The 20,722-nt window shown below is 38.3% G+C and overlaps 2 protein-coding genes across 19 annotated transcripts in view; one reads left to right on the top strand and one right to left on the bottom strand.

The window, feature by feature from the left end:
- The window catches only part of LOC114672829 (uncharacterized), a 28,473-nt gene extending 10,244 nt beyond the window's left edge, over nt 1–18,229 (top strand). For 3 of the 17 annotated variants that reach the window (XR_013404910.1, XR_013404913.1, XM_077966280.1), the window contains exons 3-6: nt 2,824–2,873; nt 12,475–12,552; nt 14,453–14,539; nt 15,788–18,229. Coding sequence is in view for 2 of the 17 variants with exons in the window: in XM_077966280.1 (XP_077822406.1) it covers nt 2,824–2,873; nt 12,475–12,552; nt 14,453–14,539; nt 15,788–15,830 (258 nt within the window). In the remaining 15 variants the exon portion in view is untranslated. Of the gene's footprint in view, nt 1–2,823; nt 2,874–2,985; nt 3,108–8,074; nt 8,250–9,248; nt 9,863–12,474; nt 12,553–13,486; nt 14,540–15,787 lie in introns of those variants that run through there. The other 14 variants (XR_013404911.1, XR_013404914.1, XR_013404916.1 and 11 more) reach the window with 11 other exon arrangements.
- The window catches only part of KIF27 (kinesin family member 27), an 87,048-nt gene continuing 71,481 nt past the window's right edge, over nt 5,156–20,722 (bottom strand). The window contains exons 16-18 of one of the 2 annotated variants that reach the window (XM_015118008.3): nt 19,790–19,988; nt 13,604–13,768; nt 5,156–8,530 (exon numbers count right to left, since the gene is read on the bottom strand). In XM_015118008.3, coding sequence (XP_014973494.3) covers nt 8,046–8,530; nt 13,604–13,768; nt 19,790–19,988 — 849 coding nt within the window. In that variant the 3' untranslated portion in view covers nt 5,156–8,045. The remainder of the gene's footprint in view (nt 8,531–13,603; nt 13,769–19,789; nt 19,989–20,722) is intronic. The other variant, XM_077966279.1, reaches the window with a different exon arrangement.

Genomic DNA, 20,722 nt, shown 5'->3' on the forward strand with positions numbered 1-20,722 from the left:
ATATCTGCATGCAAAATAATGAAGTTGGACCCCTACCTCATACCATGTACAAAAACTAATTCAAAATTGATCAAAGACCCAAATGTAAGACTTAAAACTGTAAAGTGCTCTTCTTCTTCCATCAAAGCTGGTTGGATGTGATTTCCATGTTCAGATACAATTTATGATACTTGCTCCTTTTGAGCATGCATACATTACAGAAGCATTTTTTGATCAGTATGTTTACATGTAGTTCTTACAGCTTTATGTATATATGAGCTCAGAAACATTATTACCATCTGAAAAAGCACCCCTAATTTTCTATTTCCTTACCCTGATTTACTCTCTCCATAAGTAGTATCACTGGACTATAAGTTCCTTGAGGGATAGGGCTTTTAGTTTTCAACTCTATCAGCAAAAATATAAAGGTTGATAGAAAATATAAAGCAGGGAAATGCCTATAAATTAAAAGCCTGTAGAAATTCCCATCTTTACATTTTAGCATTTACATATAGATGCCATTTTTTAATGTTTTCAGAAAATAAATAACTTTAGCTACCAGCCCACCCTTTGGAAGAGGTACAGATTATTTCCCATGTAAGAACTTAACCCCACAGTGCTGGCCCATGTGTTGAAGGGTGAAGGGCCAACTAAACTCACATAATCAAATGCTTAAACCTAGCTTCCTTTCTCATGGGAGATACTGAATTTTGTAATAAACCTTACTAAGAATACCTCATACCACTTAAGGTAACTCAGGAAAACTGTATGTTAGTATTCTTCTTTTCTGATTTATGTGTTCACAATCAACTAGAATACTTATGATTGTAGGTTCCATTACCCTTAAAGTCTTGACCTTCTCTTTACTTGGCTGCTCAGGTCATAGGTGCTGTGATCTAGAGAAAAAGTATTCCTTACACTGGCAAATACTTGCAAACTAAGGGGAATGAGTTTCCCTCTGAATGTTTATGAAGGACAGGCCACTATGGTAATGTTAAATTTAATTATAATACACTTCTTGTATTTAGGAGCTAAAAGTCTCAGATGCTAAATGAAGACTGATTTGCTTTTTATTTGATCATATACCTATACTTGTGCAAAAAAATTAACTTCTTGTTTTATAGTTTCTTTGGGGGAAAATAGGGTTTAAAATTCATATCAGTTTTAAGAAAAGTTATTTTTCTAGACATAGTTCAACAACTTACAAATGTAACTGTTACTAAAAAAATAATTAATAAATAGCCAAAAACTGGTGGTCAAAGATCCAGTAGAAAACATCCTCTTTCAAACAAAACTCGTAAATCAAAGAAATAGTCATGAAGCATTTCTATGCCTATAAAAATAGATTCAGCAAGTCTTTAAAATATTTTTGCTAGAATTCACATGAATCTTCCCAGAGAATACTCTTATTTATACTGTTGAAACATATATAACTAAAATTGAGAATTTGTTTAGAAGATATATATAACTAAAACTGAGAATTTGTTTAGAAGATGTCTTATGATTTGCATATATATAAAATAAACATCCATGTGTGCCAGTTATCCCATTTTGACATCCAACTGTATAGAAAACCTACTTATAATTTAATCTTAAACATATATGACGCTTCAATTTTCAAAGTGCTTTCATTTGATAAAGCATTTATTTGATAAAGCAAGACTATTTACTATGTAGCAAAAATAGTAATTTCCCTCCTAATTACTGTGTTGCATTTGAAAAATATGATTTTGATTTTAGATGTGGGGTAGTGATTCATAAATAGATTTTTTTTAAAGACTGGTTTAGAAAATATCATTTAATGTACTCTATTAATAAAATTACAGCCTGTGTCATTCTAGTCATGTCTAACAGCTGGTGACACCTGGTGCTAGCCAGGAAAGTATCTGGTGAAACAGATGGGCTTAGCCCCAGGCCTTGAATGGAACAATTCAGATGCTGCCCAACCCTCCCAGGTGATGGAAATTTCAAAAGGAGATTAACTCCTCAGTATTAAAATACCTTGCCCTGTTCTCATTATTCCCATCTAGAAAAAGCATGCTAGAAAGTAACGACAACACTTTGACTTTAATAGTTATAAATTATGAAAATGATCAATTAGTTGAACTCAGATAACTCCTCACTGCTTTTCACTCCTAGAGGATAGGACGGTGAAGTTCAACTACAGCCCACATATGAAAATGAGTAATGTTAATCCAGCCTCTCAAGGCAGGCCAGTAGCTGCTGGCTTGTAATCTTGAATTAAAGTTTTTTATACACAGGTTTTTCGGTAGACAAATTCAGGGATATTTTAGCAGAGGGAAAAAATAAGCAAAATAGTTGAGATATCATTGTTTTGCAAAAATAAATCCCATTTTGCCTACAGCAGTTTTTTGTTTGTTTGTTTTGGCATATCGTTCATGGTTCTTCAAAGGTAAGATCACTTAAGTCCTAACTGCCTTCCTTCAGTGTATGTTGTTAGGTGATTGGAATTTACCACAAACTGCTATTTCTTGTAATTCTCTATTGAATGGCTCCACAATTTATATTCAAATATGATCTAGGATGGCTTCTTTTCATAATATCCTGAGTGAATAGTAAATATAGGAAAAGGAACCAGTATAAAAATATACCAGTATAAAAAATAAAAACCAGTATAAAAAATAGTTGTCTATTTTTAAAGGGCAAAGCCAGTACTAATCAAGAGTATTCTTTAGTGTCTAGAGATAGCCAAAGGTTGAATTTAAGTTTCAGTCCTTATGCCAGAGAAATATATTCTCTCAAAATATTTTTTGAAAATCCTTTGCTTGTCTATGGAATGCTTTCAAATAAACCTCTTTCCCTCCTGTCTCCCTCCCACTCCAGTCATCTGTCTTAGAGCTATTAGAATCCTGGATCATTGTGGGAAATGAAAGGTAAGTACATGCCTATAATTTGTTGTTGGTAAGTGTGGAGTGGGGTCCAAGGAATGGTTCGTTTAAAAATAAGACACTTCAGACCACATAACTTTTTTTTTTTTTTTTTGAGACGGAGTCTGCCTCTGTTGCCTAGTCTGGAGTGCAATGGTGTGATCTTGGCTCACTGCAATGTCTGCCTCATGGGTACAAGCAATTCTCCTGCCTCAGCCTCCCGAGTAGCTGGGACTACAGGTGTGTGCCACCACACTTGGTTAATTTTGTATTTTTAGTAGAGATGGGGTTTCACCATGGCCAGGCTGGTCTTGAACTCCTGACTTCATGATCTGCCTGCCTCGGCCTCCCAAAGTGCTGGGATTACAGGTGTGAGCCATTGTGCCCAGCCAATCACATAACTTCTAACAACATTTACCATATTGGACTTGAAAAATTGTACCTTGCTTTGTATATGTACTGTAGTAAGCTTGAAAACACAATAATACAGTATACAAATAAGGTTTAAAAATACTTCCTTTTGGTCTACTTTAATTATATAATTATTAATAATTTCAAATTTCCAAGAATCATTAAGTATACATTTTAAAAATATATTGAATTTTATCTTTTCTTTTGTGAATGATTTTGTTCCTTAGGCATATAGGGATCTTGCTCTTTATAACAGACTGTAAGATTGTTGTGTTTTTCTTTTTTTTTTTTTGAGACGGAGTCTAGCTCTGTTGCCCAGGCTGGAGTGCAGTGGCACGATTTCAGCTCACTGCAAGCTCCGCCTCCCAGGTTCACGTCCTTCTCTTGCCTCAGCCTTCCGAGTAACTGGGACTACAGGTGCCCGCCACCATGCCCAGCTAATTTTTTGTGTTTTGAGTAAAGACAGGGTTTCACCGTGTTAGCTAGGATGGTCTCGATCTCCTGACCTCATGATCCACCCACCTTGGCCTCCCAAAGTGCTGGGATTACACGCGTGAGCCACAGGGCTGGGCCCTGTATTTTTCTCTTAAAGTACTGTAGATAACTGAATAGAGTTGTGTGTTATAATTAACCAGTAGAACATAATATGTAAGTCTAATTCAATATATTTGGTTTCAATCAAATTACAGTTAGCATTTCAAATAGTGCCAATTCTGTTGACTTACTGTAGAAATTCCTGAAGGAAACATAAAAACAGACAAATGAGAACTATGCAAAATATCAAAAGCTATCATTGTAACATCAACTTTTTCTGAGATTTCTTTTCATAATTTCTTTTGTTCTGATTACCTCCATGTTGAAGTCATGTTGGGGTAGACATGAAAGCCATTATAAAAATCAAACACTATTCCAGTATTTGATGCTTTATCTTTGTATGCTGTACAGTCCAAGGAATGGAAGGAATCGCAGCAGTCAACCTTGGTGTAGGCAATAAGGGATGCATTATTTACAGATAATTTAAAAACAAAAAAACCTATGAAAAGTGAGCCTGCTTTTATCAGCAGCAATGACAGTGATAAAATACTTCTCCTTATTGGGCAGAGGCTCCCCAGTACCCTACCCTTGGTGTACGTCTGCCAACATAAGCTCAAAAGTACTATATGCCCAATGCTTTTGAGATGCTTATTGCAGATGGATCTCATTCTCGCCTTTATTTTCAATTTTTGAAAATATAAATGTAGAAGAATATATTATCAGTGTTAAGGCAGCCTACAATCTGTTATAACTTTAAATGTAAAATATACATAATGAATTTTTTAAAAAAAATTCCAATGAAGTTGAGAGAGGAATTGTGGACATAAGTAACTTTCTACCTGAACTTTTAAATACTGATACCCCACTGTTTGAAAGTCACGACTAGGTGCCTAAGGAAATAAGTGAAAAATCAAAATATGTCATACTTGCATTTAATGTATGAGAATTTGTTTTGACCACAGAACCCAACTCCCACTGAGGATTTTACTCCCTGATAGTCATTCTAAAACTAAGACTTTTATTTTTTTCTATATAAGGAATTTAGTCTCAAATAAGCATTCCTCACTTTATTGGCCTAGACTGAACAAGGCAATGGCTAGTGGCAATCTAGTCCACAATTAATGAAGATCATATTTTTGCTGGCTCCTTGGACCCTGAGTTCATGAAGATATGAAGCACTGAGGCAACAATAAAAAAATACATTAACAAAAATAAAGCACACATTAAAGCACAAAAGCACCTTCATCAATGTTCTCACCACCTGTGGTTCCCACCTTACAGAATTTTCCATCTGTTAGCTATAACACTCTAGAGTTAGGAAAGTAACTAGTACTTTACAAATATTTTTCCTTTCAAATGCTTTATTACTGTTAGAGAAAAAAAGAACGTAATAAAAAAAAGAAAACCACAAACATTTTATATACATGCAAAAAGGCAATAAAGTGACAAAATGTTTAGACAAAGCATGTGAAAAAGAGTAAAATCATTATTAGTAAATGTAAAACAATAATTTTACTTGCCTTGTGTAGGTGTCTGATTTTTTCTTTCCTTTGTGAGAACGCTGACTAAACTAGAATGACCAGAGGTTCATTTCCAGAATATATTATTCATGACATTATTTATATGTGTGTTTGCATATGTGGCATGAAATCTGTCATACTATATAAAGGATGTATGTTTCACCAAAAGGCAGGAAAAACCCATACCTTTGTTATTTAGAAATCAACTCACAGTTGCATAATCAAACCTAATCATTGTTGTTTTCATATAAATTTTGCTTTATTAGTGAGTTGGCTTTGAGGAAATGTGTATTTCCACGGTAAAACAAGTATGTGTTAATTTCTTGAGCAAGTAGGATTCCAGTATCAGAATACATTCTTAAATACATTATTTCTAAATAAGGCATAGCACATTACTTAATCTTACAAGGAACTTATAATTAGGATCTTCATTAATAAATACATATTTATAAATATTGCTATGCTTGTTAAAGGCACTGACCGTTGACCATTATATATTATTTCTATATGTATATATACAAAGTGTATCTATATATAACTATGTATCATTATATGATATGAAATATATAACGAAATAATGTATAATGTATACCCTATATATACAAGTATATATATACTATATATATACACACAAGTGTTTATATACAAGTGTGTATATATATAGACAATGGTAAAAGGTCAGTGCCTTCAACAAAGCACTGCAATAATATATTTAAATAAATATGTATTTATTAATGAAGGTCCTAATGATAAATTCCTTGTAAGATTAAGTAATGTGCTATGCCTTAATTAGAAATAATTAATTTACATATACTTGTTTTACCTGTGGAAATACACATTTCCTTATATACTTGTATATATACAAGTGTGTATATACATATATAAAATATATATATATAAAAAAATGGCAAAAGGTCAGTGCATTTATACATATTTATAATGTGTATGTTTTACTTTTGGTTTATATGACTTATATTTATATATATGAATATACATAAATTTATAAAAATGGAAGACTAGCTGGAAACCAGAATCTGACTTCAATCTGGTAAAAATAAAATTTCCCAGTTAGTTTGTAAATTAGTTTTTTGAAATTTAGAAAATAGTATCTCATTGGACCAATATTAAAAATTGTTTCATTCCCAGGTAAGTCCACAGAAATCTATTTAATTTAAATAAATTTTAGTACCATGCTTAAAAGAGAAACTATTTTCCTTTTTATAAGCTGGTTTTGTTTTGATTTGTTTCCTAAAGGAACTGGTTTTTAGCAAGGAGACCGAGAAACTCTACTCCCTAGGGGCTAGCAATGAGAGAAAGGAAGCCTTAAGTCTTTGAGCACAGGGTGACAGTTTGGGTCCTATGTGAGGTGATCAAGTCCATAGCAACAGAGGGAAGGACAAAAGGAAAAGGTCTGTAGCAGCACTACATCAGAAAAAATGGATTCAGCAAGGAAGTGGGTGACTCTGAGTAAGCATCCATGTCAGAATGGTTTTGCTACAGCCCCCACCCAAACATTAATTTAAGTTTAAGAAACTCAACCTTGGTTGACAAGTGAAAGTTTGGAAAAGTAACAAAGAACAACTTAAGTAACAAAATAATTTCTCAGGTCATTACAATGGATGTTTCCTATAACTGAAAAATATGATTAAAAAGTACAAGCTACATTTGGTGGGTAAACTGTTTAGTTCTTAATTCCAAACTAAATTGTACATTATATAGTAAAATTTTGGCCAGAAAAACTAGGAGATTTTAGTAAAAATTTCATTGACATATTTACAGCCCCAATGTAGTTTGGCCAGTTTGCAAAGCCTGACTAAGGAGGTTGTAGAGAAAAATATCAGACTTAAGCCCATCAGATCATTAAAGATGCTTTGGCGAGACTTCAGGCTTTACAGACATACTCCGTATGACCGGAGATGTCATAACCAGTGTTCTTTCTCTTGAAATGTTACAATGCTTTAGTTTTATTCTATCATTTCCCTATTCCATGGAACAGCATCCACTTCTCCCAATTTTAGTAGCACAGTGAGAGATATATTGAGTGTATAGATCAGGAAAGGCATGAAAACTTATATTGCATAATATTAGTAAACAAAAAATATAACATTATAAATTTTTAAAAATCCAAAAAAATTCCAGAAACAGAATAGTGAGCATGTTTAAAAAGTCAAGACTGACCATTTCTGTGAGCTCTGAGGACTGTAAATGAACCTCAATCTATAAAGCTGCGAGGTTGTCTTAGCCCACATATGCAGCAGGTGACTCCCTCTGACAAAAGCAATATTTAGCTGGATCTTTTAAAAATAACAATATACTTGTATTTGAGAATAACAATAATATAGTTATATTGTAAAATACTTTTATAATATAATGTACATTTATATTATATAATAATACATACTTGATAGATATTTTAGTCTATTATTAGTTTTATTCTTCAAATATGCCTGGAAAAACATTTAAGTGTATTTACAAATGTAAATATTTAAATGTTACCAAGTATTGGAAAACATATTTACTATGGAAATATAAATTAAACTTCCCAAGTATTCTATAGAAGATGTACACATCTATAGTATATAAAAGAATTAGAGATTCCTTCCTCCCCTTCTTCCTTTATTCTGAGGAAAGAGGTGAAATTGAGCTTTAGTTTTTAACAGGTTAGAAAAAGGAATCTTTTTACATATCTACTGAAAGTTCTATTATTAAATATCTAAGTTTTTAAGTCACTTGGTTTCCTAGATACTTCGATGGAATCAGCAGCCATTGATCCAACCCCAACTCCAAGACTGGAACGTCGCAATGATAGTTCTAAGGCGGAAATTTGACGTAATTCTTTTCGACACAGTTTTACCGGTGTAATACCATGAAGTTGTCCCACATTTCCCGCAACCAGAATTTGAGATGATAGTCGACTGTGAGATTTTGTAAACTGATTATCACCTATTTCTGTTTTATCCTCATTACTTAACATATGCCCACTGGGGGGTGCTAAAGAACTATGAATTGGAGGTAATTCTGGGATATCTTCCCAGAGCTTCTGAGGATTTGGCTGTGTTCTTAAGCTGCTTGCTGAACTGTCCATTTCTCTTTCTCTTCCACTTAATTTCATACTTTCAGGTCTGGATGCCCATTTTAATTCTTCTGAAAGCATGCCTCCTTCTTCTGGCTTCAGGACTCCATCTCCAGCCTCATGATCTAAAAATAATCCCCAAACCAAAAAATTAGATATTATTTCCTCAAAATTAGGTGTTTTAATCAAAACATCTTAACATAAATACATTATTATCACCCAATATGCATAATGTTTTTCAACTTTTTTGTTAAATGACTTATTTTAGATGAACAGATGTGTGAATATATTTTTATTTCACTTATAGGCATCTTGCATGTGAATAACTCACAACTTTAATTCATGGAACAAAGTTGAGAAATAGTCTTTCGGGGGTTTGGTACTCCCTGGAAACATAAGAGTGCTTTGGGCGCCTCTTGTGCCTTTCCATGCTTGCCTTCTCTGCTGGTCTTGCTACTAGTGAATTCTAAATCATGGCCAAGTGATGCCAGCACTGGATAATATTGGCTCTGCCCCGTATCTCAAGGGAAAACTCTGGGACTTGGCATTATATGTGTGGAAATCTGGTCTTGGTTGGCACTCCCAGCATGATAGCAGCGTTCTGCTGTCTGAATGTACTATGGGGTGTGCGCCACAATTTCTGTCATCAAAATGGAAATGAGAGAATACGCCCTAGGTGGGGACACCCCACTGGAATTAGAGTGAAGAGATCAAAGCTAGAGGTTCTTAAAGAATATCTGCTATCAAAGACAAAAACTTGCTTAAGGGAAATGCATTATAGGTACTAGACCTAATATGATGAAAAATGCCAACTTTAACATATTGATGCATGCTTAGTATACTTTTCATCCTGCGAAGACGTTTTTCTTTTCTTTTTTTTTTTTTTTTTTTGAGATGGAGTCTCGCTCTGTCGCCCAGGCTGGAGTGCAGTGGCACGATCTCAGCTCACTGCAAGCTCCGCCTCCCGGGTTCACACCATTCTCCTGCCTCAGCCTGCTGAGTAGCCAGGACTACAGGCGCCCACCACCACGCCCGGCTAATTTTTTGTATTTTTAGTAGAGACGGGGTTTCACCGTGTTAGGCAGGATGGTCTCGATCTCCTGACCTCAGGTGATCTGCCCACCTTGGCCTCCCAAAGTGCTGGGATTAAGGCATGAGCCACCGTGCCTGGCCCAGTCCTGCAAAGACAAAGTTTTAAAACACAGGTTGCACATTGGCAGCTCCCAAGACAAATCTGGCCCAGAGACATGTTTTGCTCGGCCTATAATGTTAGTAATACTTGACCCAAAATTTAAAAATTGAAAAGTTTCTTACAAAAATAGAGATTCACAGCTTTTCTAGAAAAACTGTAAGAGTTAACAGTTTCTAAATTGCAACAGCAGCTGGAACACAGTTGCCACTGACCATTTAGATGACTGCTGCAGTCCCCACTGCTCACTCTGGCTTCCCTGGCTCAGGTAAGCATTCTAGTTTGTAACCCCTGGTTTAAAACATAACTGACTCTCTAGTTCTTAAAATTACCTCAAAATCAAATAACCTAAAATAGCAAATGATCTAGATCCTCGTACATGGAACTCATACAAAGTTGACCACAGACAGTGGCTCCCAGACTTTGCTGTACTTCAGAGTCACTGGGAAGCTTTTAAAAATGTTGCACCCTAGCTGGATGCAGTGGTTCATACCTGTAGCCCCAGCTACTCGAGAGGCTGAGGTGGGAGGATTGCTCAAGCCCAGGAGTTTGAGGCTGCAGTGAGCCATGATTGTACCACTACACTCCAGCCTGGGCAACAGAGCAAGACCCCAACTCTTAAAAAAAAACAAAAAAAATTCGTGCTCCCCAGATGACAGTATCTGGGGGAAGGAGTAAGACATCTTATTTTCAAAAGATGATAAGAGGCTCATTGCTGAGGCTCACTCCAAAGCCCAGTTGGATTCTTCACAAGAAAGTTTCCCTTTTCCAGAATTTTATAATTGAGGGAACCAACTAGGGAAAGATTAATTTGCCCAAGGTCAGATGATTAGTGAAAGAAGTAAGGATTCCACCCCAGATCTTTTGACTCTATTATCCTTACACATAGTTTTATAGTGATTTAAATTGATACGAGGATAGGTTTAAATATAAGTAGAGAGAATGCAGGTTCATATAAAACTGATTTTATCCTGTTAGAAAACGTATACACTGTAACATAGGATGACCATCAAGTGACCCAAGATATTTTAGTCAAAAGATGAATTTTTCTGCAATATGAAAATGCCAAAAATATTCAAAGAAAATATAAGTCTTGTAGACAGTCTTCTATCAAAACCCACTGAACCGCCAGGCACGGCGGCTCACGCCTGTAATCCCAGCACTTTGGGAGGCCGAGGTTGGTAGATCACCTGAGGTCAGGGGTTCGAGACCAGCCTGGCCGAAATGGTCTCTACTAAAAATACAAAAAATTAGCCGGGCCTGGTGGTGGCACCTGCAATCCCAGTTACTCGGGGGGCTGAGGCAGGAGAATCGCTTGAACCCAGGAGGTGGAGGTTGCAGTGAGCTGAGATAGCGCCACTGTACTCCAGCCTGGGTAACAAGAATGAAACTCCATCTCACAAACAAAAAATAAACAAACAAAAAAACACTGCACCAAATACCAAGATAGTTATTTATTAACTAGGATACTGATTATTAAGCATGTAAAACATTTTCTGGAACTCAGTTTGATATAAATTGCTACATTTTATAATTCAAACAAACCTTGTTTCATGTCATTATATTAGAGTAGCATTATGAGATAGGATATAGTGTAAACTATATCCCCAATATAGTTGCAACTGTATATTTTAAAGCATGGGGAAAATATGAAAAGAATTATGCTCAAATGTGGGTAGGATTATAACTGATTTGTTTTCTTCATTTTCAGATTTTTCTTTTTTTTTAATTTTAATTTTTTAATTTTTTTGAGACGGAGTCTGGCTCTGTCGCCCAGGCTGGAGTGCGGTGGCCGGATCTCAGCTCACTGCAAGCTCCGCCTCCCGGGTTTACGCCATTCTCCTGCCTCAGCCTCCCGAGTAGCTGGGACTACAGGCGCCGCCACCTCGCCCGGCTAGTTTTTTGTATTTTTTAGTAGAGACGGGGTTTCACCGTGTTAGCCAGGATGGTCTCGATCTCCTGACCTCGTGATCCGCCCGCCTCGGCCTCCCAAAGTGCTGGGATTACAGGCTTGAGCCACCGCGCCCGGCCCAGATTTTTCTATAATGACTATACATTACTTTTTATAGCCAAAAATAGAAGTATTTTAAATGTTTCTAAGTAGAATAGCAAATTAGCTGAAATAGTATCTCCAACGTTATTATCAAGACTAGACTCCTTGGGTTAGTTGGTCAGAACAGTGTTATTCTCATTGTACACTTCTCCAAAATTAACTGTGTTTTAGATTTGTGTGTTTGGTTAAAGAGCAGGATGAAGATCCTGATTTCTTAAACCTGTATATCACATTGTCATTTTAAAGAAATGTCTAGTAGACTCAGTGGCATAAACATGGGCCATTTACAAACTAGATGTCTAATATCAGATACCTCAAATTTGACAGTAGACTTTTTTTAAAAGCTAAAGTGGTCTTATGTTGATTATTCTGTTTCTTACTTGATACCTGTTTACTTTTTAATTTTTGGCAAGTAATGTTTCAAGTTAAAGTGTTAGCTATATATAGCCAGCAGTATTTCAAGTAAATGAGTTTATCGGTAAGTACCTCTGTATTACTATACTGAGAATCAGAAAGTGTCATCTCTTTGGCAGGATTTGTATGTTTGTATCACATCTTTATCCTAAGGCAACTTTTATCCTGGAATACTGAACCAGCAGTAAGAAGATGAGGGACAACATTGACTATGTTATAGTTATTGTTCTGTCCATACGTCACTTGCCTTCTCTAAGCGTCAATGGCCTCATCTGAAAATGCAGTTAGCAGACCTCAGCCTATCCTGAGTTTGGGGGCTAAAGGGAATTATTTTTGAAAATGTCTATACATGATAAATGTCACAAATATAAGTTAGCATTTTTTTGAGACAGACTTTCGCTCTTGTTGCCCAGGTTGGAGTGCAATGGCATGATCTCGGCTCACTGCAACCTCAGCCTCCCAGGTTCAAGTGATTCTCCTGCCTCAGCCTCGTAAGTAGCTGGGATTACAAGCATACACCACCACACCCAGCTAATTCTGTATGTTTTAATAGAGACGGGGTTTCACCATGTTGGTCAGGTTGGTCTTGAACTCCTGACCTCCAGTGATCCGCCCGCCTTGGCCTCCCAAAGTGCTGGGATTACAGGCGTGAGCCACTGCACCTGACCAATTCTACTTCTATTACATATTCAGCATGTATCACTTCATTGCTCATCCATATTATTTTTCACTGGTCTTCTTACATCTTGTGTGCCCATCTTTAAGTAGTTTTCTTTCCAGGTAAAAAATCAGTGTGTGCCTAAAAGATTTTAAAGTCAACTTTTCATAAACCATACTTAAATTACTGAAGTTATTACAATTAAGTTATTAGAATTATTAGCTAATTCTTTTATACAATGTAGACTTTATTATTTTAGAAATATTCATTCCTATATATTCAGCTATCTTAAAGAGGGTATATTTTAATCATAGCAATATATTACCTTCATAGTATTTTTTACTTTTGCAAAGTATAATATTTTGTCATATGTTATCATTTCATTTAGGAATGCGCTAAATCTACGTATCTACATATAATTATACAAGGAAACATCTTTGTCTTAAAAATAGGTTCTATTATATTTTTTAATTTCCAGGGATCATGATATATAAAAAGACCTGATTTATCTTAAAAATACATACTTTTACTCTTATCTACCTTACACCGTTTTAAATGATAATCAGAAGGCTTAATTTACTATAAAATTGAAATACAACAGCTATGTTAGATTATAGAGTTAATTTAGGGATTAAATGAGTTAAGGTCAACAAGCCCCTGGCACATGGCAGACAATCAATAATTGATCATTTCCTTTGAATCTATAAATTTGTTCATTCATCTACTTCTCATGTGGTTCTATCTTAGACAACGATTTTTGTTTACAGAGACAAACAGAAGTACCAATCCTAAGTAACCCAATCAATTGGTAAAGGCTACACTACAAAGCTGGCATGACTTCACCAAATGCTAGAGAAACAGAGTGACAACACTAAAAGTCTTACACTCTGATGGTGCTAGTTGCCGCCGGATTGCTTCCCCTACCAGTTCCTTAAGTTTCTTCTTAAGATCCCGGCTGGTTTTCTTATAGAAATAAAGATCTTTTTCCAACTGCTGGATTTTATCTTCATATGTTTTGAAAGTTTCCATAATGCCTTCTTCATCTTGTTCTATACAACAAAAATTTGCATTTAAAATCAGTTTTAAATAAATGATGCAAAATTATGTTTTTGTTTGTTTGTTTGAGACAGAGTTTCACACTGTTGCCCAAGCTGGAGTGCAGTGGCGCGAGCTGCTCGGCTCACTGCCAGTTCCGCCTCCTGGGTTCACACCATTCTCCTACCTCAGCCTCCCGAGTAGCTGGGACTACAGGTGCCTGGCACCACACCCAGCTAATTTTTTTGTATTTTTAGTAGAGACAGGGTTTCATCGTGTTAGCCAGGATCGTCTCGATCTCCTGACCTCGTGATCCACCTGCCTCGGCTTCCCAAAGTGCTGGGATTACAGACATGAGCCACCATGCCCAGCTGCAAAATTATGTTTTTAACACAGCCCCTGGACTATATAAGCATGTTACACATATCTGTTACCTGAATGGGTTTGTTTTCAGCCACAATTTGGATGTCAGGTATTGATGCCAAGTATTGACTGTGTCTGTGAGGGTGTTGCCAAAGGAGGTTAACATTTGAGTCAGTGGGCTGGGGAAGACACACCCACCCTTAATCTGGTGGGAACCATCTAATCAGCTGCCAGTGAATATAAAGCAGGCAGAAAAACATAAAAAGGCGAGGCTGACCTAGCCTCCCAGCCTACATCTTTCTCCATGCTGGATGCTTCCTGTCCTTGAACATCAGACTCCAGGCTCTTCAGTTTCGAGACTCAGACTGGCTCTTCTTGCTCCTCAAGCTTGCAGACAGCCTACCATGGGACCTTGTGATTGTGTAAGTTAATAATAAACTCCCCTTTATATATATATGTAGACAGATATATTTATATATAGATATATTTATATAGATATCTATATATATTTATATAGTTATCTATATATATATTTATATATATATATGTCTTCTATTAGTTCTGTCCCTTGTCCCTCTAGAGAACCCTGACTAATATAGGTTTTGGTACCAGGAGTGGTTCTAGAGGAACAGAATATTAAGGATGGAGTTCTTTTGTTGGTTTTGGGGTTTCTGGAGTTGGCTGCTTAATCTGATTAGACCCAAAAATGCTAAGGACTCTACTTCTAATAGTGTGGAGAACACTGATAGTCCTTGGCATGAACTGTTTAGGGAATTATGCAAAATAAATGCATTTGACACTCCTGATTCACTGCTCATGAGAGGCAAGGAGTTTAGTGACTCTATACGTAATAAATTTGACCATATGTGGAGAACCACGGAACATAATGAAGCTGGTTGGTTGCTCCTAAGTTCAGTGGACAAAGTGATGAAAGAAAATGATGAACTCTTCTACCTCAGTAAAATTTCTAGGGGTCCAGTGGTGTGGGGCCTGTCGAGATATTCCTTCTAAGGTGAAGGATAAGTTTCTGCATTTGGCCCTTCTACAACCAAGAAAAGAGGCACAACGCCTAGTGGGCCTATTTGGATTTTGAAGGCAGCACATTCCTCATTTGGGTGTGTTACTCTGGCCCATTTATCGAGTGACCTGAAAGGCTGCCAGTTTTGAATGGTGTGCAGAAGAGGAGAAGGCTCTGCAGTAGGTCCAGGCTGCTGTGCAAGCTCCCTGCCCCTTGGGCCATATGACCCAGCAGATCCAATGGTGCTTGAGGTGTCAGTGGCACACAGGGATGCTGTTTGGAGCCTCTGGCTGGTCCCCAAAGGTGAATCACAGCAGAGGCTTCTAGGATTTTGGAGCAAGGCCCTGCCATCTTCTGTAGATAACTACTCTTCTTTTGAGAGACAGCTCTTGGCCTGTTACTGGGCTTTGGTGGAAACTGAATGTTTGACTATGGGTCATCAAGTCACCATGTGACCTGAACTGCCCATCATGAACAGGGTGCTTTCTGACCCATCTAGCTATAAAGTGGGTCGTGCACAGCAGCATTCCATCATCAAATAGAAATGCTATATATGTGATCAGGCTCAAGCAGGTCCTGAAGGCATAAGTTACATGAGGAAGTGGCACAAATGCCCATGGTCTCCACTCACCACCCTGCCTTCTCTCCCCAGCCTGCACCAATGGCCTCATGGGCAGTTTCCTATGACCAGTTGACAGAGGAAGAGAAGACTAGGGCCTGGTTCACAGATGGTTCTGCACGATATGCAGGCACCACCTGAAAGTGGACAGCTGTGGCACTACAGCCCCTTTCTAGGATATACCTGAAGGACACCAGTGAAGGGAGATCTTCCCAGTGGGCAGAAATTCGAGCAGTGCACCTGGTTGTCCACTTTGCATGGAAGAAGAAATGGCCAGATATGCGGTTACATACTGATTCATGGGCTGTAGCCAGTGGTTTCGCTGGATGGTCAGAGACTTGGAAGAAGCATGATTGGAAAACTGGTGACAAAGAATTTTGGGGAAGAGATATGTGGATGGACCTCTCTGAGTAGTCAAAAACTGTGAAGATATTTGTATCCCATGTGAGTGTTCACCAACAGATGACCTCAGCAGACGAGGATTTTAATAATCAAGCGGATACGATAACCCGTTTTGTGGACACCACTCAGCCTCTTTCCTCAGCCACCCCTTTCATTGCCCAATGGGCCCACGAACAAAGTGGCCATGGTGGCAGGGATGTGGGCTCAGCAACATGGATTTCCACTCACCAAGGCTGACCTGACTACAGCCACTGCTGAGTGCCCAATTTGCCAGCAGCAGAGACCATCACTGAGCCCTCAATATGGCACCATTCCTCAGGGTGATCAGCCAGCTACCTGGTGGCAGGTTGATTATATTGGACCTCTTCTGTCATGGAAAGGGCAGAGGTTTGTCCTCACTGGAATAGACACTTAACTCCGGATGTGGGTTTGCCTATCCTGCATGCAGTACTTCTGCCAAGATTACCATCCGTGGACTCACAGAATGCCTTATCCACTGTCATGGTATTCCACACAGCATTGCCTCTGACGAAGTCACTCACTTCATGGCTAAAGAAGTGCGGCAGTGGGCTCATGCTCATGGGATTCACTGGTCATTCACAGGATGAAGGTCCCTATCACCCTGAAGCAGCTAGATTGATAGAACAGTGGAATGGCCTTTTGAAGTCACAATTACAACGCCAACTAGATGATAATACTTTGCAGGGCTGGGACAAAGTTCTCCAGAAGGCCATATATGCTCTGCATCAGCATCCAATACATGATACTGTTTCTCCCATAGCCAGGATTCACGGGTCCAGGGACCAAGGGGTGGAAGTGGAAGTGGCACCACCCACCATCACCCCTAGTGATCCAGTAGCAACATTTTTGCTTTCTGTTCCCGCAGCATTACGTTCTGCTGGCCTAGAGGTCTTTGTTCCAGAGGAAGGAACACAGCCACCAGGAGACACACAATTAAAAGTTAAGATTGCCACCTGGACACTTTGGGCTCCACCTACCTTTAAGTCAACAGGCTAAGAAGGGAGTTACAGTGTTGGCTGGGTGACCTGGACTATCAAGATGAAATCAGTCTACTCCTCCATAACAGAAGTAAGGAAGAGTATGCACGAAATACAGGAGATCCATTAGGGCGTCGCTTAATATTACCATGCTTTGTGATTAAGGTCAATGGGAAACTACAACAGCCCAATCCAGTCAGGACTACAAATGGTCCAGACCCTTCAGGAATGAAGGTTTGAAAGGTCACTCCACTAGGAAAAAAGCCCACAACCTGCTGAGGTGTTTGCTGAAGGCAAAGGGAATACAGAATGGGTAGCAGAAGAAGGTAGTCATCAATACCAGCTATGACCACGTGACCAGCTGCAGAAACGAGGACTGTAACTGTCATATTTCCTCCTTATTTTGTTAAAAACATGTTTGTGCATGTATACACTCGTACAAAGAAAATATCTTCATTTTATTTCCTTTTCCTTTATCACGTGACACAAGATTTATTGACTTCACATCAGCATTTAAGTATTGTTAACTTTCTGTATTAGCGTTTGGGTTGGGGATTGGTGCATTTCCGGTTGTACAAAGGACAGCTGTATTATGTTAGGTGTAATTATAACCTATTATCTTTATTTGAAGATTATGTATTATCTCAGGAGATGTGTATACATGAGTTCAAGTTGACAAGGGATGGACTTGTGATGGTTAATACTGAGTGTCAACTTGATTGGATTGAAGGATGCAAAGTATTGATCCTGGGTGTGTCTGTGAGGGTGTGGCCAAAGGAGGTTAACATTTGAGTCAGTAGGCTGGGGAAGGCAGATCCAACCTTAATCTGGTGCACCATCTAATCAGCTGCCAATGAATATAAAGCAGGCAAAAAACATAAGAAGGTGAGACTGGCCTAGCCTCCCAGCCTATATCTTTCTCCCATGCTGAGTGCTTCCTGTCCTCGAACATCAGACTCCAAGTTCTTTAGTTTTGAGACTTGGGCTGGCTTCCTTGCTCCTCAAGCTTGCAGACAGCCTATTGTGGGACCTTGTGATCGTGTAAGTCAATACAATAAACTCCCCTTTATATTTATATATATATGTCCGATATATATCCTATATATTTTATATATCTCGTGTGTGTGTGTGTGTGTGTGTGTGTGTGTGTATATATCATATTAGTTCTGTACCTTTAGAGATCCTTGATTAATACAGATGGGGTCCTACTATGGTGCCCAGGCTGCTTTCAAGTAAGCCTCCCACCACAACCTTCCAAAATGCTGGGACTATAGGCATGAGCCACTGCACCCAGCCACAACTTTGTTATGAACAATTTGTACAGCTATAGAAATGAATGACTTTTTTACTTTTTTTTTTTTTTTTTTTGAGACAGGGTCTTACTCTGTCACCCAGGCTGGAGTGCAGTGGTGTGACCACAGCCACTGCAGGCTCAACCTCTGGGACTCAGGTGATCCTCCCATCTCAGCCTCCCAAGTAGCTGGGACTACAGGCGCGTGCCACCACGCTTGGCTAGTTTTTTGTATTTTTTGTAGAGATGGGGTTTCACCATGTTGTCCAGGATGGTCTCGAATTTCTGGGCTCAAACGATCCTCTTCACTCAGCCTCCCAAAGTGCTGGGATTACAGGGATGAGCCACCGTGTTTGGCCAAGTTTTTATATATTCTTATTTGGCCATAGCATGAACTTTTGTGGTATAATCCCAGTCACTTAAAAAAATATTAAAACATCAGTTTCAGAACTAAACTAAGGTAAGGAGAGCATGTTTGAATGTAATGATGTGTGAGATCTTGCAAGGAAATCGTCATTAGGCAACTGGTTGCTAATTAACCAGTGACAGAATTAACTTAGAGGCAAATTGCCTCAACACTCAAATTCACAGATTTTTCCAGTTTTCTGCTTACTCAGGTTGCTTCTTCCAGATCCCTTTTGATCTATTTTCAGTTATGGGTTTATGAGAATCAAGACTAAGCAGCTTGAATTGAAGGAGTAACAGTATCACCTAACAATGATTTTGCTGCCATAGTAGCTGTCTGTATACTGGCCATATGCTTAGGTAAAATGAGGCCAGATCACTCTGAGAGTTTTCTATCAGAGTTGGTGGTGAACTACTGCTCACTGATAATGGTACGTGCCCATCAATGGCAGTATAATTTTGACCCAAGATATAACTTTAATGCAGAAAATTTTATAATCAACTGACAATTATAACCAGAAATATAACTAGGAATATGACAGAACCTATCACTTTAATTTTGTGAGTGGAAAATAACTTAAATATAATAGTATTATATCCCTGGGAAATAAAAAAAAATTCAACTGTATACCAAAAAGCCTGAATTAATCCCACATTTCTACATAAAGACTAGACCAACAACAAGCTGACAGGATTGTAGCAGTTCTTATGTGCATACTGGAGGCAGGCAGAAGGGATGGCATTCCAAGCACGAATAGCCCTACAACAAAGTCAACTGTCCCAAAATGCAGCAACCAAAGCATGTAAAGCCCAAAAACTTAGACAAGTAGCAACTATTTAAACATGTTGAGCTTTTAAGTGATCAAATTCTGTCCTGTCTTCCTTCAGTACCCCCACCTACACATCGACTTTACCTAACTGTCAAAAAGGGGAAGTTACCTTTGAAATGATGTAATAGCAACTGCATCTTTTGTTCATGTTCCTTTTGCTGGAGGGTCAGTCTCCGGTCACACTGTAATTTTAGATGGTCCAGTGCAGATTCTAATTCACGAACCATATTATCCCGTTCCAGAACTTTCATTTTCATTTCTTCATTATATAACTGTTGTTTCCGTTCAGCTTCTCGCAAATTCACCACCTAGCAAATACATATTTTGACCTCTTAAGTGTGTCTTAGATAAGCTAATATAATAATCTACTTTTCTTAGGCTACTTAAAGATCAATTTCCTTAATCTCCATAGTGTAAATGATTCCTGCCAGGTATTGGGTCCTTAGGCAAATGCTTTGCAACATATTCACAAAACAACCTAACAGCCTTTTGAATTTGTTGGAATTCAGGCTAGGCACGGTGGCTCATGCCTGTAATCCCAGCACTTTGGGAGGCTGAGGTGGGAGTTTGAGACCAACCTGACCAACATGGTAAAACCCCATCTCTACTAAAAAAAAAAAAATACAAAATTAGCTGGGTGTGGTGGTGCATGCCTGTAATCCCAACTACTTGGGAGGCTGAAGCAGGAGAATGGCTTAAACCCGGGAGGCGGAGGTTGCAGTGGGGCCAAGATCGCCCCATTGCACTCCAGCCTGGGCGACAAGAGCAAAACTCCATCTCGGAAAAACAAAACAAAACAAAACAAAACAAAACAAAAAACAGAATTTGTTGGAATTCTGAATTGATGACACTTTCTATTACTTTTTTTTTTTTTTTTTTTTTTTTGAGACGGAGTTCGCTCTATTGCCCAGGCTGGAGTGCAGTGGCGCGATCTCGGCTCACTGTAAGCTCCACCTCCCAGGTTCACGCTATTCTCCTGCCTCAGTCTCCCAAGTAGCTGGGACTATAGGCGCCCACCACCACGCCCAGCTAATTTTTTGTA

This window comes from Macaca mulatta, chromosome 15, assembly GCF_049350105.2.
Source record: "Macaca mulatta isolate MMU2019108-1 chromosome 15, T2T-MMU8v2.0, whole genome shotgun sequence".
Classification (NCBI taxonomy): domain Eukaryota; kingdom Metazoa; phylum Chordata; class Mammalia; order Primates; family Cercopithecidae; genus Macaca; species Macaca mulatta.